Source organism: Pimephales promelas, chromosome 17 (assembly GCF_988280905.1).
Source record: "Pimephales promelas chromosome 17, fPimPro1.hap1.1, whole genome shotgun sequence".
In the NCBI taxonomy this organism is placed as follows: domain Eukaryota; kingdom Metazoa; phylum Chordata; class Actinopteri; order Cypriniformes; family Leuciscidae; genus Pimephales; species Pimephales promelas.
The window spans coordinates 30,094,439-30,111,796 of record NC_142785.1 but is presented as its reverse complement, the minus strand read 5'-3'; the positions used below and the strand labels follow the sequence as shown (position 1 = coordinate 30,111,796).

Genomic DNA, 17,358 nt, shown 5'->3' with positions numbered 1-17,358 from the left:
CCGCGAGACTTTGACCTGAGCGCAAAAATGGAGGCTCTAGACCCTTCCAGAGCTGAGATATCGAAACTCAAAATTTCGACCCGAAAAAAAAAACGACAGTGTTACCCCTTACGTTTTTTTTCGTTTTCGGGCGAAAAATCAAGTTTCTCCAATCTTCTCAAAACTCTGGATTATGATAGAGGGCCGCGAGACTTTGATCTGAGCGCAAAAATGGAGGCTCTAGACCCTTCCAGAGCTGAGATATCGAAACTCAAAATTTCGACCCGAAAAAAAAACGACAGTGTTACCCCTTACGTTTTTTTTCGTTTTCGGGCGAAAAATCAAGTTTCTCCAATCTTCTCAAAACTCTGGATTATGATAGAGGGCTGTGAGACTTTGACCTGAGTGCAAAAATGGAGGCTCTAGACCCTTCCAGAGCTGAGATATCAAAATTCTAAATTTTGACCCGGAAAAAAAACGACAGTGTTACCCCTTTCGTTTTTTTTTTTCATTTTCGGGCGAAAAATCAAGTTTCTCCAATCTTCTCAAAACTCTGGATTATGATAGAGGGCCGCGAGACTTTGACCTGAGCGCAAAAATGGAGGCTCTAGACCCTTCCAGAGCTGAGATATCGAAACTCAAAATTTCGACCCGAAAAAAAAACGACAGTGTTACCCCTTACGTTTTTTTTCGTTTTCGGGCGAAAAATCAAGTTTCTCCAATCTTCTCAAAACTCTGGATTATGATAGAAGGCTGTGAGACTTTGACCTGAGTGCAAAAATGGAGGCTCTAGACCCTTCCAGAGCTGAGATATCAAAATTCTAAATTTTGACCCGAAAAAAAAACGACAGTGTTACCCCTTTCGTTTTTTTTCGTTTTCGGGCGAAAAATCAAGTTTCTCCAATCTTCTCAAAACTCTGGATTATGATAGAGGGCCGCGAGACTTTGACCTGAGCGCAAAAATGGAGGCTCTAGACCCTTCCAGAGCTGAGATATCGAAACTCAAAATTTCGACCCGAAAAAAAAACGACAGTGTTACCCCTTACGTTTTTTTTCGTTTTCGGGCGAAAAATCAAGTTTCTCCAATCTTCTCAAAACTCTGGATTATGATAGAGGGCTGTGAGACTTTGACCTGAGTGCAAAAATGGAGGCTCTAGACCCTTCCAGAGCTGAGATATCAAAATTCTAAATTTTGACCCGAAAAAAAAAACGACAGTGTTACCCCTTTCGTTTTTTTTCATTTTCGGGCGAAAAATCAAGTTTCTCCAATCTTCTCAAAACTCTGGATTATGATAGAGGGCCGCGAGACTTTGACCTGAGCGCAAAAATGGAGGCTCTAGACCCTTCCAGAGCTGAGATATCGAAACTCAAAATTTCGACCCGAAAAAAAAACGACAGTGTTACCCCTTACGTTTTTTTTCGTTTTCGGGCGAAAAATCAAGTTTCTCCAATCTTCTCAAAACTCTGGATTATGATAGAGGGCTGTGAGACTTTGACCTGAGTGCAAAAATGGAGGCTCTAGACCCTTCCAGAGCTGAGATATCAAAATTCTAAATTTTGACCCGAAAAAAAACGACAGTGTTACCCCTTACGTTTTTTTTCGTTTTCGGGCGAAAAATCAAGTTTCTCCAATCTTCTCAAAACTTTGGATTATGATAGAGGGCCGAGAGACTTTGACCTGAGCGCAAAAATGGAGGCTCTAGACCCTTCCAGAGCTGAGATATCGAAACTCAAAATTTCGACCCGAAAAAAAAAACGACAGTGTTACCCCTTACGTTTTTTTTCGTTTTCGGGCGAAAAATCAAGTTTCTCCAATCTTCTCAAAACTCTAGATTATGATAGAGGGCCGCGAGACTTTGACCTGAGCGCAAAAATGGAGGCTCTAGACCCTTCCAGAGCTGAGATATCGAAACTCAAAATTTCGACCCGAAAAAAAAACGACAGTGTTACCCCTTACGTTTTTTTTCGTTTTCGGGCGAAAAATCAAGTTTCTCCAATCTTCTCAAAACTCTGGATTATGATAGAGGGCCGCGAGACTTTGACCTGAGCGCAAAAATGGAGGCTCTAGACCCTTCCAGAGCTGAGATATCGAAACTCAAAATTTCGACCCGAAAAAAAAACGACAGTGTTACCCCTTACGTTTTTTTTTCGTTTTCGGGCGAAAAATCAAGTTTCTCCAATCTTCTCAAAACTCTGGATTATGATAGAGGGCCCCGAGACTTTGACCTGAGCGCAAAAATGGAGGCTCTAGACCCTTCCAGAGCTTAGATATCGAAACTCAAAATTTCGACCCGAAAAAAAAAACGACAGTGTTACCCCTTACGTTTTTTTTCGTTTTCGGACGAAAAATCAAGTTTCTCCAATCTTCTCAAAACTCTGGATTATGATAGAGGGCCGCGAGACTTTGACCTGAGCGCAAAAATGCAGGCTCTAGACCCTTCCAGAGCTGAGATATCGAAACTCAAAATTTCGACCCGAAAAAAAAAACGACAGTGTTACCCCTTACGTTTTTTTTCGTTTTCGGGCGAAAAATCAAGTTTCTCCAATCTTCTCAAAACTCTGGATTATGATAGAGGGCCGAGAGACTTTGACCTGAGCGCAAAAATGGAGGCTCTAGACCCTTCCAGAGCTGAGATATCGAAACTCAAAATTTCGACCCGAAAAAAAAAACGACAGTGTTACCCCTTACGTTTTTTTTTCGTTTTCGGGCGAAAAATCAAGTTTCTCCAATCTTCTCAAAACTCTGGATTATGATAGAGGGCCGCGAGACTTTGACCTGAGCGCAAAAATGGAGGCTCTAGACCCTTCCAGAGCTGAGATATCGAAACTCAAAATTTCGACCCGAAAAAAAAACGACAGTCTTACCCCTTACGTTTTTTTTCGTTTTCGGGCGAAAAATCAAGTTTCTCCAATCTTCTCAAAACTCTTGATTATAATAGAGGGCCGCGAGACTTTGACCTGAGCCCAAAAATGGAGGCTCTAGACCCTTCCAGAGCTGAGATATCGAAACTCAAAATTTCGACCCGAAAAAAAAACGACAGTGTTACCCCTTACGTTTTTTTTTTCGTTTTCGGGCGAAAAATCAAGTTTCTCCAATCTTCTCAAAACTCTGGATTATGATAGAGGGCTGTGAGACTTTGACCTGAGTGCAAAAATGGAGGCTCTAGACCCTTCCAGAGCTGAGATATCAAAATTCAAAATTTCGACCCGAAAAAAAAACGACAGTGTTACCTCTTTGGTTTTTTTTTCGTTTTCTGGCGAAAAATTAAGTTTCTCCAACTCTGGATTATGATAGAGGGCTGTGAGACTTTGACCTGAGTGCAAAAACGGAGGCTCTAGACCCTTCCAGAGCTGAGATATCAAAATTCAAAATTTCGACCCGAAAAAAAAAACGACAGTGTTACCCCTTTCGTTTTTTTTTCGTTTTCGGGCGAAAAATTAAGTTTCTCCAATCTTCTCAAAACTCTGGATTCTGATAGAGGGCCATGAGACTTAGACCTGAGTGCAACAATGGAGGCTCTAGACCCTTCCAGAGTTGAGATATCGCAACTCAAAATTTCGACCCGAAAAAAAAAAAACGACAATGTTACCCCTTACGTTTTTTTTGGGGGGCGAAAAATTAAGTTTCCCCAATCTTCTCAAAACTCTGGATTCTGATAGAGGGCCATGAGACTTAGCCCTGACTGCAACAATGGAGGCTCTAGACCCTTCCAGAGCTGAGATATCGAAACTCAAAATTTCGACCAGAAAAAAAAACGACAGTGTTACCCCTTACGTTTTTTTTTTTTTGGCGAAAAATTAAGTATCCCCAATCTTCTCAAAACTCTGGATTCTGATAGAGGGCCATGAGACTTAGACCTGAGTGCAAAAATGGAAGCTTTAGACCCTTCCAGAGCTGAGATATCGAAACTCAAAATTTACACCCGAAAAAAAACCGACAGTGTTACCCCTTACGTTTTTTTTTGGGGGGGGGGGCGAAAAATTAAGTTTCCCCAATCTTCTCAAAACTCTGGATTCTGATAGAGGGCCATGAGACTTAGCCCTGAGTGCAACAATGGAGGCTCTAGACCCTTCCAGAGCTGAGATATCGAAACTCAAAATTTCGACCAAAAAAAAAAAACGACAGTGTTACCCCTTACGTTTTTTTTTTTCGGCGAAAAATGAAGTATCCCCAATCTTCTCAAAACTCCGGATTCTGATAGAGGACCATGAGACTTAGACCTGAGTGCAAAAATGGAGGCTTTAGACCCTTCCAGAGCTGAGATATCGAAACTCAAAATTTCGACCAGAAAAAAAAACACAGTGTTACCCCTTACGTTTTTTTTTTGGGGGGCGAAAAATTAAGTATGCCCAATCTTCTTGAAACTCTGGATTCTGATAGAGGGCCATGAGACTTAGACCTGAGTGCAAAAATTGAGGCTTTAGACCCTTCCAGAGCTGAGATATCGAAAATCAAAATTTCGACCCGAAAAAAAAAAAAAAAACGACAGTGGTACCCCTTTTCGTTTTTTTTTTTTTTTCGGGCGAGAAATTAAGTTTCTCTAATCTTCTCAAAACTCTGGATTCTGATAGAGGGCCATGAGCCTTTGACCTGAGTGCAAAAATGGAGGCTCTAGACCTTTCCAGAGCTGAGATATTGAGATCCCACGTACCATTTATGCCATTATAAATATCTCAATATCTGAGATACACTCAGGTGTAAGTCACATGGCCCTCTATCAGAATCCAGAGTTTCAAGAAGATTCACTGCATGAAAAGTGGGATTTTCGTCCCTGTAAACTGCCGGAAATCTCCCTAATTTTCGGCAGTTAACGACAATTTACAGACCGTGAACGTCTCGTTCATCTGTGCCACATATTGACGGAAACGAACCGTGACGTATGCATGGAGCGCTCGCGGAGGTGCGAATGGTTCTAATTAGCATATGAATAGCGGCGCTGCTGCGCGCCTTGCCAGAGAATGGCTTGAATTTTCTCACTCAGTATTGGTTGAAATCACTACATTTAAACAAGAAAATCACTCGTGATTGGTTGGCAGCTCTGTTACTATTGGTCAGCCTACAAAAAATTTGAATAATAATGATTTACTTATATATTTTCATATGATATGCTATTATGTTGTTGTATATTCATGTCATTGTTATCCTATGGACTAAACCATTATTACCATCAAGGACATGAATTTATTGAGGAAAGGAACATTTGCCAGATACTATTTATTCAAAGAAATAAACACACAACTATGTACAAAGCATAGGAGAACATCTTCAAAGCACAAAAACATGTCCTCCACCCTCTGGAAACATGGTACAACATACATATCAGCACTACAGTTATACAAATAAATCACAATTCTATATTGCATCTTTATTCAAAAATAAATTGCCCTGAATGGCATCAGAATTAGGCACCAGATATATCAAACACAATGTACAGTGGAGGCAGAATTATGAACGAATAATAAGGATGTAATTTAAAGGGATGGTTCACTTTGAAATTAATTTGATATGTTTTAGCTTACCTCAAGGGCATCCAAGATGTAGGTGTCTTTGTTTACACAGTATTTTCAATTTTGATATTTTTAGGTCAAACCGTTCTTGTCTGTCAGTCATATAATGCAGGTCTATGGTCACCACCTCAAAGAGCATGCACAGAGAAGTCCAAATTAAACATGATTTAATGACTCATAAATTAAGTACACATTGATGGACAAAGACACGAAATGAGCGGTTTGTGAGAGAAAACAAAAAGTATTTATATTGTTGTTACACATATATATATATATATATATATATATATATATATATATATATATATATATACACTGTTCATTTTCTCACACAAACCGCTCGTTTCGTATCTTAAGCCATCAATGTGTACTTACAGTTACGAGTCATTAAATCATTTTTAATTTGGACTTCTCTGTGCATGCTCTTTTAAGAGAACCCCATAGACTTCCATTGTATGACTGACAAGAATGGTTTGATGTAAAAATATAAAAATTGAAACTACTGTGGAAACAAAGACACTTACATCTTGGACTCCCCTTGATGTAAGCTAAAATATTTCAAAAATTAATTTCAAAGTGAACTATCCCTTTAAAACTCTTAATTCAAGTCCTGTAGGCTTGGCTCATCAGGGACGTAGTGAATCCTCCACCTCCAAGTCTTTGCGACGCGTGCTTGAGGTGCTCAGACACGTTCACCTTGATGTACATACACCTCAGTGGCTGTGGAACCGAATTTCATGATCCCTTCTGCAAAGTTGAAAAAGACAAATGATTTAGATGTATGCAAAGGCAATCTGCCCCAAGTCCCCACATTTGTAAGCAAAAATATGTTTCCTCTGCATCCACTACCTGGTTTCCTTCAGGCGATGGCGGATGTCGACCAGTAGTTTCAGGACCTTTTTCTGGAACACTGAAGTAAACAAACACATTTGGTGAGGTTTACAATGCTCTAATTAAAATAGAAAAGTTTGCTAGCGCACAAGAGAGAAAGGTGTCTATGAAAAGCGTCTTCTCCACTGCCAATAGATCAATACTTACCACCAGGTCTCAGTCACTGCATCTCCCAGTCTCAGTCACTGGATCTATACCACAAAAAAATGTGTTATAAAAGTTATTATCAAATGATGAAACTGAACAGATTTATTAGATGATAAATAATAAATCTGCAATATTATAAAAATTAGAGGTACATCTATAAAACTTGCTGAACTGCAAAGTACTTTGATGAAAATTGCAGCCTTAATTGTAAAAAAAAATTCTAAATTACTTGATTTCTTGTTCAAAGCAATGTGTACACTGTGTAACAGGCAGCCAGGGTGATGTGACCACCACCTGAATAGCAAAATAATTCTAAATGAGCGTAGTGTGAACGCTCAAAGTCATCTGTAAACAAAGACGTTAATCCAAATTAGTTTAGTTTTACTGTTTATTTGACTGGGGGCTGTTCAAAAGAAAAGAGGATGAGATCACAACACGTAACGTTACCTTGTTTAGGTGTTTTTTCTCCTATCAGGGAAGGACACCTCACTCCTTACAGCACCCGAGAGACAAAACACATTGGTTAACAAACACCTTAAAGATTTCACTCCATCACACAACAGTTAAGTGATGCAGTTTTACCAAGGATAGCCTACACTAGAGCATACAAGCACATTATGCGCTTTAAGTTTTTATGACCGTGGCACTTATTTTTTCATAATTTCTGACGATATTCAGAGTAGCTAAACGCATTGGGAAAAGCCAATTGAACACTCAGTACGAGTTAGCTTGATTACTAGCAAAGAATGGTAACTTAGCTAGCTTGCAGCCAGATAACAATGTGCAACCTACAGTTTAGTGTCCCAAATTGTTCAAATTGAAATGAAACTAAAAAAAAAAATTAAGAGCAGCGAGCTAACGCAAAACAAACAAAAAGAAAAACTGTGCCGTTAACGCCCTTGGACATTCGCGGTAGGTTTGTGAAGTTTAAGACAATAACGCTAAACTACCAAACACTAGGGATGGTTGGCGCGAAACAGACGTTACGAAGCTTTGTGACATTTGAAACGAGGCCTCGGAGCTTGTGTAGAGGAAAAAATGGGCGTGCCAGAAGAAGCCGCGATTCTGGATTCGAGGCTTGTGTTGTTACGGTCGTTACCGTGAAAATCACGTGACTAATGACAAACCAGGCCTCGGTTTGTGTTAAAACGTCATCGTTTCGGTCTGCGGTTCGGCTCGCGCCACCCTGTGGCTGTTTCAGGAGCAGTAGAAGCAGTTTTAGTAGCGTCAGAGATCGTTATTGTGTCATAGCCTATGTGTTAGGGCTGTATATTACTACATTAGCCTATATCACTTCCTCGAGTCACTCCACCAAAAGCACTGCACTCAACACATTCACTGTTGTTGTTCATACTGTCACTATCCATTTAAAAAATAATAATAATAATTTATTGTGTTTGACAGTTGTCTCTGTACAAAATGCAGACAGAGAAAGATACACGTTTTATTTAATGTCAGGCAATGGACAAATGTTTGCATAGATCTCTTTATTATTGTAAATGAAAGGTTACAGAGACATTAACAGTGAGAACAAGGTAAATAAATAAAACAGAGCGGGAGGGGGCGGGTCATTGTTCAGAATGATTTAATTTGTCTGCTGTTTCTTTGCACAGTAGCTAGGTGTCACTAGTGAGCAATGCTGAATGAAGCTTCGAGTAATGAACCTTTGGGTGAAGCAATGGGCTGCGAGGTCTCCGTGGTTCAGGAAGCCTCATCTTGCCATCACTACCAGCGATCATGACGGCGATGCAGGCTGAATATCTGTGCCGTTATTTTCTGCTTGAAAAACACAACACATAGGAAAAACACGCCGAATCGCACCACCACATGCCTGGCATGTTGCCTCAGCCAATCAGAGTGGCTGACGTTACAGGTTGGATTATGATGATCTGCTGCCTCAGCCAATCAGAGTTACGTTCACTGTTTTTTGACTCGGGTTGAAATCGACTGTCCTTGACTTTCTGCAGCTGTTAGTTTTTAAATTAGGAATATATACCTAAATAGGCTACCATGAAATGTAAAAATAGGTATATGCATAAATAAATAACTTGATTAGGCTACTTAAAATAAATAAACCAGTAAAAAAATTGTAAAAAACAAATACAACAATCTGTTTATAACTGTGAATTAAAGGTATAGCGGAGGATCTTTCCGAATTTTAGAGAAGACCCGCCCTCTCCAATTTAAAAAAAAAATGCACATGGACAAACACAACACTCTTGCTCCCGAGAGGGAACGCCTATTACACCTTACACAATTATGTCGCAAATTATAAACTAACTCGAAAACATTCATAAAAAAGACAGCATGTCAAATGCCCTTCCGTGTTTTATTTACTTATTATACTGATCGATTGAGTGACCGAGGACTCAAGACATGATATGTGCAACCCTGTATCAGACGAAATAGCCTACGTTCTGAGGAAACTATTTTGTAAATCGCAATTACGTTACATGGCAACATATAAGCAGTGCCATTACGTTGGTCCTATAATATGTCTCATTAATAATACGTTATTTTTATAGTTGCATATGTAATGGAGAAGTAGCTTGTTGCATTTGTATAATAATAAACACACAAGGTTTTAGAATATGAACACACAAGGTTTTAGAATATTTCAGTGTGATACTTACCATTTTGGTCAAAAGGCTAGACAAATTGAGATGTTTACCGTGTCTATGCGGTGCATGACTTGTGCCAGGGCTAGCATTGCTAAGTAGCTTGCATTAACTTTTACTAGTGATTTTAAATGGATTTCTCCAAATAGCATGACAAACTTTACCTGTCTAGTAGAATCTTCGCGATCGCGACTGCGGCATCAGAAGCCCAACCTGTGCTTTTAGCGCACGCCAGCGTGTGATATTCACCCAAAATCACTCACTCTTCTTATCATACACTTCGTATACATTTTTTCTCTTTCGACCCTCAGTCATTTTCAAAGGAATGGCTGAAACCGCAACTCCGACATAATACACCTGAAAGTGAAAACTACATAGGGATGAGCACGTACGACGGCCTTACGTAAACATATCACCAGAATGATTGACACTTAGGTGGACCAATAGTATAGACTACCCACCCGGAAAAAGAAAATCCTCCGCTATACCTTTAACATCCAAATATGTTATCATATATTTTGAAAACTGCTTCTGTAAATGTTATGATGAATCTTATAATTTTATTAATAAAATTTCATATTCATAAGAGTAAAATGAATAATTCTAAACCTTGTTTGAAGGTTGTTGTTTTTTTTTGGTCTGATTTTCAGTTTTCAGTATATTGAGTCTCTCAAATGTATCAATAAAAATGTATTGATACAATTGTATTTGCTAAAGAATATTGAAGCTAATTGAAAAGTGAATTAATGTGTATGCTATTTTCTTTCTTTAAGTAGTACAAATTACTGGTTTCTAACTTAAATCATTAAGACCATAGACTTAGACCTGAGTGCAAAAAAGGAGGCTCTAGACCCTTCCAGAGCTGAGATGTTGAGATATTTATAAAGGCTAAATGCTACGTGGGATCTCAATATCTCAACTCTGGAAGGGTCTAGAGCCTCCATTTTCGCACTCAGGTCTAAGTCCCATGGCCCTCTACCAGAATCCAGAGTTTCAAGAAGATCAGAGAAACTCAAAATTTCGACCCCCAAAAAAACGAGTGTTACCCCTCTCGTTTTTTTTTTTTTTTTTTTGGTGCGAAAAAATAGGTTTCTCCAATTTTCTTGAAACTCTGGATTCCGATAGAGGGCCATGAGACTTAGACCTGAGTGCAAAAAATGGAGGCTCTAGACCCTTCCAGAGCTGAGATATAGAGATCCCACGTAGCATTTAGCCATTATAAATATCTCAACATCCCAGCTGTGGAAGGGTCTAGAGCCTCCATTTTTGCAATCAGGTCTAAGTCCCATGGCCCTCTATCGGAATCCAGAGTTTCAAAAAGTTCAGAGAAACTCAAAATTTCGACCCAGAAAAAAAACGACAGTGTTACCCCTGTCGTTTTTTTTTTTTGGTGCGAAAAAATAAGTTTCTCCAATCTTCTTGGCCCTAGTCGATCGACCATTGCGAAGTGGGTTATTGGACAAATAGTGGTTTTGCGGACGAGCGTCCCTTTTTCGGCCTTTCAACCCCTGAACGAGATCCGAGGGCCCCCAAACATTTCTGCACCAGGGGGCCGTGGTGAGTCGGAAAACATCACCCCCTAGTTGATAGGCCATTGCGAAGCAGAATACTGCACACACAGTAAAGCAACAATCTCAAATTCCACGGCTGACTTCCTCTTATACAGGATCACATTTCAGGCTGAATAATGAGGCTGAATACAGTCACAAATTTTACTCTATGTAACTTTTGTTATCAGCTATAATAAAGTTTGCAAAGTCATGATCACCAAAGGTTAAAGAGGCTTGTGTGTGCTAAAGCACAGGTGAGAGGGATCGAGTGCTTTCTCCATAAAAACATCGTCCCCTTGGAATTATAAGGTTCGATCTGCGTTCTGAGCAGTTTTGAGATATTGAGCTTCAAAGTTTTTGCATTACATATAGGAAAATTTAAATGGGGAACAAGTTTCATTCAAACATGAAAATAACAGGGACCCTAAATGTATTCTAAACATACAATATCAAAATCCTCTCAAATTTGTAAATGCGGATTTTTGGAATGGGTAAAATGCAGATAGAACCTTCTAATTCTAAAAAAAAAAAAAAAAAAAAAAAAACACTTTTCGCTTAGAATTACAAGGTTCTATCTGCCAAAACATTATTTGAACATTAAATAAAAAAATAATGTTGTAACAATGTCTCAACATGCGTTTAATCACACACACTATCTCTCACTTACTCACACACATGAGAAAGTCATCAGAGCTTTATTAAGAGCGCTGTTCACCCGCTTTACCACAAAGACACATGAACAACAAGGATCTGATGCTCAAACGCCATGTTGTATTGTCAGCTGCATCAAACATTGTGGATACATGTTGCTACTTTTACAAAAAGAACCGCTACTTTTTCCGAAAGACAACTGTCAAGTTTGAAGTCCATCAGACTAACGGTTTGAGAGATATGTGATTAACAGGCTTAATGTTTAGCTGACAGAATGTTAATTTTTAAACCACAACTTCAATGTGTGCTTCTTTAACCGATATATTTAACGATATCTTTTGCATTTCTAATCCAAACAACGTCAAACTCGGCACTGCACTTATTCGTGCCCGTAGCAAGACAACCGTCAAGTTTGAAATCCATCGGACGCTTTGAGAGATATGCGATTAACAGACGTTCCTGTAATTTATAGATACGAATATTCAAATAGAAAACAGTTATTTTAAATGTAAATATTTCACAATATTACTGTTTTTGCTGTATTTTGGATCAAGCCTTGGTGAGCATAAATGACTTCTTTCAAAAACATAGAAAAATCGTACCAATCTAAAACTTTTGATCGGTAGTGTAGATATAGTCCTCATGCTGATGAGTGTCTTGAGTTATTCTGTGTACACAGACACCTTTTCTGCTAAAATATGCAGTGGACGTCTTTTACATGTATTGGAGAAATACGGGAACATCTTTTCCGTAAACTTGTGCTTGTACTTGTACAGCAGCGAGTTGTCACTGGCATCCGAGAATATCACTCTGCCACCCTCCCAGTCGAGCTGAACTCGAATCTTCTGAGGTTTCTTCTTGAGCGTCAGAGGAGTGTTGGTGGCCGTCCGCGCGCGATACTCTCCTCCGTACAAGCAGATGATCCACATGCCACGGTCAGGGCTCGGGGGAAACCACTCTTTCCGCTGCACGCTCTCTTTCACCACTCCCAGCGCCCATTCGCTGCAGTCTCCCACCTCCACGTCCCAGCTGTGGCGACCAGAGCTGAAACCCTCCGAGCCCAGGACGCACTCGTAGAAGCAGAAGCGCTCAGGGTTGTCCGGGACCTGTTGGTCTTCTTCGCTGTAGCGGATGGTGGTCAGGTCATCTGACAGAATGACGCAGATGTCTGCGGTGTTGGGATCAAGAATCACGGGAGCTGAAGGTTTGAGATGTATTCAGAGTTTAGTCGTGATTAAACTAGATATTCATAAACAAAAATGTAATTTCTTGAATTTGGGACATAAGCAGTACTAGTTAAAACAAAATGTCAGTAAAGATTTTTTTTTTTTAAGGGAGACATTTATTTTATATCATATATATATATATATATATATATATATATATATATATATATATATACTTTATTAAATCAGATTTACTCACTCTTTACCCCCTTTTTGTAGTTTACCAAGTTGATATGCTTGTAATTTCTAAATATTTAACCAGAGAATTTTTTTTTTATTTTCATATATTTCATATATTGCCCCTAAATAGTAATACTGTTCTGATGACTTCTTGTAGTTCTGTAACAGAAAGATCTAAATATTTTGACTTTGAGCTCATTATTTTTCTTATAAATTACAGATTTATCAACCCTAAAGAGTGAGTAAAGGCTGATGTTCTGTAACAGAAAGATCTAAATATTTAACTTGATAATTTTATTTGTACTTTATTATACTGTATTTAATATAATTAATTACAGATTTACCAACCCCTAAAGAGTGAGTAAAGATTTAAGCAAGTCTGATGACTTCTTGTAGTTCTGTAACCAAGCTGATTTGCTTAAAAATCTAAATATTTAACCAAATAAATTTGACTTATTTTATTTTGTATCAAAAATTATAGATTTACTTGCTCCTAAAGACTGTTCTGATGACTTCTTGTAGTTCGGTAACAGAAATATCTAAATATTTAACCAAAGAAATCTGACTTTGAGTTTATTATTTTTATTTTATACAATAATTTTACAGATTTACCAACCCTTAAAGAGTGAGTAAAGATTTAAACAAGTCTGATGACTTATTGTAGTTCTGTAAACAAGTTGATTTACTTAAAAATCTAAATATTTAACCAAAGAAATCTGACTTTTATTTTGTATCATAAATTACAGATTTACCTGCTCCTAAAGAGTAAAGACTGTTCTGATGACTTCTTGTAGTTCGGTAACAGAAAAATCTAAATATTTAACCAAAGAAATCTGACTTTGAGTTTATTATTTTTATTTTATTTTATATAATAATATACAGATTTACCAACCCCTGACGAGTGAGTAAAGATTTAAGCAAGTCTGATGACTTCTTGTAGTTCTGTAACAGGAAGCTGTTGAAAAAGAGCCGATATTTGCTTGTAATATCTAAATAAATAACTTGCATTTGGAGTTTTTTTATTTATTTAATTTGTATTAATTTATTTTTTAAATCAATGACAGATTTGGTCAGTTTGCTCTTACTGTATGTGACCTCGGTCTGCATCTTCTCCCACACTCTGAACGCGAGTGAGCCGACGTGTTTGGCCACATCAATTAAAGTTCCTGAGATTTCCTCTGGATCCCGCACAGTGCAGTCCATCCTGTGACAGAAAGAGAGAGAAGCTTCATCAAGGTTCATCTCAAATTAGCATGGAGACTCATTCAAACCCAAATGCATATTTCATATTGATTTGCTTTTATTTAGTAAGCAGTCTTGTAACAAGCAGGCTACTAAACTGATCACCCAGCCTGGGCTTATTTTGCAATATTGATGAAACACCCTTAACTTATACTGTGTAACACAAATATAAAAATATATGCTTCCATACAATTACCATTCTGATGTCTTCTTGTAGTTCTGTAACAGAAAGATCAGAGTTTTCAGAAAATGTGCTGTTTCTCTAATTAATGCATGTAATTTTTAAATTTTTGAAGGGATGGTTCACTTTGAAAAATTTTTTGGTATGTTTTAGCTTACCTCAAGGGCATCCAAGATGTAGGTGTCTTTGTTTCCACAGTATTTTCAATTTTGATATTTTTAGGTATCAAATATCAAACTGTTCGTGTCTATCAGTCATATAATGTAGGTCTATGGTCACCACCTCAAAAAGCATGCGCAGAGAAATCCAAATTAAACATGATTTAATGACTCTGAACAAGCGGTTTGTGTGAGAAAATGAACAGTATTTATATCGTTTTTATCTCTTGTAACCACAGCCATGTCCAAGTGGTCTGAGAGTGCGGGCGCTTTGTGGCTGTGGTAACAAGAGGTAAAACAATATAATACTGTTCGTTTTCTCACACAAACTGCTCGTTTCGTGTCTCAGGCCATCAATGCGTACTTACATTTACGAGTCATTAAATCATGTTTAATCTGGACTTCTCTGTGCATGCTCTTTGAGGTGGTGACCATAGACCTCCATTATATGACTGATAGACAAGAACGGTTTGACCTAAAAATATCAAAATTGAAAATACTGCGGAAACAAAGACACCTACATCTTGAGCTAAAACATACCAAAAATTAATTTCAAAGTGAACTATCCCTTTAACAAAAGGAATTTTATGTTTCCTTTTTATCCAAATGATTAAAAAAATAAAATATTCTTCAAATTTTCCCTACCTTCAAGAATGCCATATCATCAGCGCTCATGGCCTCTTCTGATGAGCTAATGGCTTCCCTTAATGTCATTATATCATCTGTTAGTCTGTCCATCTTGTCCTTCATCTGCTGGCTCTTCTGCTCCTCTTCCTCACTCAGGGCTCTCAGCATGGAGATCTCCTCGTCTTGCAGGAATTGATGAAGCTTTTCAAAGTTCTCCTTTATCAGATGCACTGTGTTTTGTGCCTGTCTCTGTGCGGAGGATGGAGGGACTTTTAGAAAATATTGCCGTTTGTATTTACTGAGGTTTGTGCAAATGTGTAAAACTTCTTCAGTGAGTGATTAAATAACTATTCATTGTAGTAAAAATCTTCCCATGCTTATTTTCTCATTCCCCCAGTGGAGCTAAAGTTCTACCTCTGTTAAAACATTCATAAGCCCCCAAACAGCCTGAACATCCTGTTAAACTTGGCTTGCATTGATTATACGTTACCCTGATGTGTTCTGAAGTTTCCTGGCAGGTTTGCTTGGCTGTGTTTAATGTCTCCAGTTTCTCCTGAAGAGGTCTAAGAGCTGCTCTCAACTCCTTCTGTAAAGAAAATGAATTATTGTCCGTTCTTGCAGTTCATCTGAAACTATTATGCATGCAAAATGAACAAGCATTTTGATAAAACAGAAGAAGAACTTTACAGGATTCAAACCTACAATGTAGTGCCTGAATTCCAATGATGAATTTAGATTTCTTAAAAGTCATTCTTCTAGGAGTTTAATTTCTAGTCCTCATTGACAGGGTTAAAAAAAATATAGAAAATGACATGTATTCGACATATTTACTTAAAATCCACTCCAAAATTATACAAATGTTTTATTATAATTATTTTTATTAACAGAAGCTCTTAAAAGATGTCCTTAAAAGATGTTAATTGTGTGTAGAAAGGATCCACATTGTGATACATTTAAAGTCATATTTAACAAAAGGAATATACACGTATAACCCTACAAACTTATTACAAGGGTAATGATTTTCAATTTTAAACACCAAATTATATAAAAAAATATATATTAAAACTGTTTAAAGGGATACTCCACTTTTTGGGGGAAATACATTCAGGCGATTTTCTGATATTTAGAAGAATATGAGTAACCAGACAGTTTCTGGTCCCATTGATTTCCATAATAGGAAAAATAAAAAAATAAAAAAATATATACTATGGAACTGGAAGTCAATTTGACCAGAAACTGTCTGGTTTCTCATATTCTTCTAAATATAAGAAAATCGGCTGAATAGGTTCGAAAATGGTAGGCCCTACAACCCAAATGTTTAACTCTGAGGCAGTTGTTAAATAAGCCTATTTCCAAAAAAGTGCAGTATCCCTTTAATATTAAACTATTTCTCCAAGTTTCAATATATATTTATAATATTAACAAGGCTGTTGTAAAATTATGAACACAAAAGGACATGGTACAATAATTTGAGATTACACGCTTGAAACCACAAAATGGCAAAATAGCTGATTTGTCAGTCAGGTCTATATCATTACTAAAGACATTCCTGGTGGTTAATTGACCAAAAAATACCAGCCAAACACTTCATACACTTGACATCAACTCATAACAGCTCAAATGATATAGCATGTATTTATGCACCCGCTTCTCACCTTACACTCTTGTGTGGCCTCGTCAATCGAGCTGCACTTGTGATCTTCATGTTCCTCGCCCTGACACTGATCACAGATCAGTTCCTCGTCCTCTACGCAGTACTGAGTCAGTCTGTCTCCGTGATGTCGGCACAAATCTGTGTCCTCTGCCGTCTCTGTGCCCTCCTTGGCGTTCCCCACCCGGCGAGGCTGGCCCTCGAACAGCGAGTCGAGCAGCCTATTCAGCACACTGTCCAACAGCTCCCGACCGTAGCACTCCGTGCAGCCCGCTTGGTCCTGCCCGAGCTCCTGCTGGCACAGCTGAAGGCAAGCCTGGCACAGACGGTGTCCGCAGGGCAGCAGGAGAGAGCCTTCGCGCTGGCAGCCTGGGCACGGGGAGCTGCTGGAGGGTGAAGACGGCTGATCGTCTGACATTCTGCTAGTTTTCTGGGTGTTGTCGTCTTCTAAATGTCCTTCCTCTCTCTCAATGTCTGGTCTGCAGCTCTCTGGAAGTTACACAATCACTCCTGTGCTATCAAAGGAAATCCCCGTTTGGATGGTCGATGGTCTATTTATAAAAGAGTTATTTTGAAGCATGCTCTCTTAGCTGTTTATATGTAATCATGTCTGTGTGGAGCAGATCATTGGGCAAGGGTCTGTTGCTGAGTCACTAATGTGTGTGTAGTCTCTCTGGCATTAAAGTGTAAAGTGATACCACTTTCCTCAAGTGTTCCAACATCAGTCAAAAACAAATCACTTTCATTTG

At 38.4% G+C, this 17,358-nt stretch overlaps 1 protein-coding gene and 1 long non-coding RNA gene across 4 annotated transcripts; both read right to left on the bottom strand.

The window, feature by feature from the left end:
• Positions 1-5,987: 5,987 nt before the first annotated feature.
• On the bottom strand, positions 5,988-9,634 carry LOC120481458 (uncharacterized). 2 transcript variants are annotated; one of them, XR_016147140.1, is made up of 5 exons: positions 9,308-9,634; positions 6,973-7,017; positions 6,526-6,569; positions 6,337-6,397; positions 5,988-6,234 (listed from the first exon to the last, which is right to left on the bottom strand). It is a non-coding gene; the product is annotated as an uncharacterized LOC120481458 (long non-coding RNA). The 2 variants fall into 2 exon arrangements; XR_005623315.2 differs by lacking the exon at positions 9,308-9,634 and having other exon boundaries at positions 5,992-6,234; positions 6,973-8,074.
• Positions 9,635-11,373: 1,739 nt separating this feature from the next.
• On the bottom strand, positions 11,374-17,144 carry LOC120474751 (E3 ubiquitin-protein ligase TRIM39). Of its 2 annotated transcripts, none has more exons than XM_039665313.2 (6): positions 16,614-17,144; positions 15,449-15,541; positions 14,977-15,207; positions 14,189-14,211; positions 13,836-13,954; positions 11,374-12,542 (listed from the first exon to the last, which is right to left on the bottom strand). In XM_039665313.2, exons 1-6 carry the CDS (start codon positions 17,025-17,027, stop codon positions 12,007-12,009), a joined length of 1,416 nt encoding a protein of 471 aa, XP_039521247.2. In that variant the 5' UTR covers positions 17,028-17,144; the 3' UTR covers positions 11,374-12,006. The 2 variants fall into 2 exon arrangements, with proteins under 2 accessions (XP_039521247.2, XP_039521246.2); XM_039665312.2 differs by having other exon boundaries at positions 15,449-15,544; positions 16,614-17,142.
• Between the last annotated feature and the right edge of the window lie 214 nt (positions 17,145-17,358).

Excerpts from the sequence above, each read along its gene's own strand:
- LOC120474751 (XM_039665312.2), bottom strand. The coding sequence starts at position 17,027 with ATGTCAGACGATCAGCCGTCTTCACCCTCCAGCAGCTCCCCGTGCCCA. Across the intron at positions 15,208-15,448 it reads AAACTTCAGAACACATCAGG|AGACAGGCACAAAACACAGT; the intron begins GTAACGTATAAT and ends TCCTCCGCACAG. Across the intron at positions 13,955-14,188 it reads TACAAGAAGACATCAGAATG|GATGGACTGCACTGTGCGGG; the intron begins GTAATTGTATGG and ends TTTCTGTCACAG.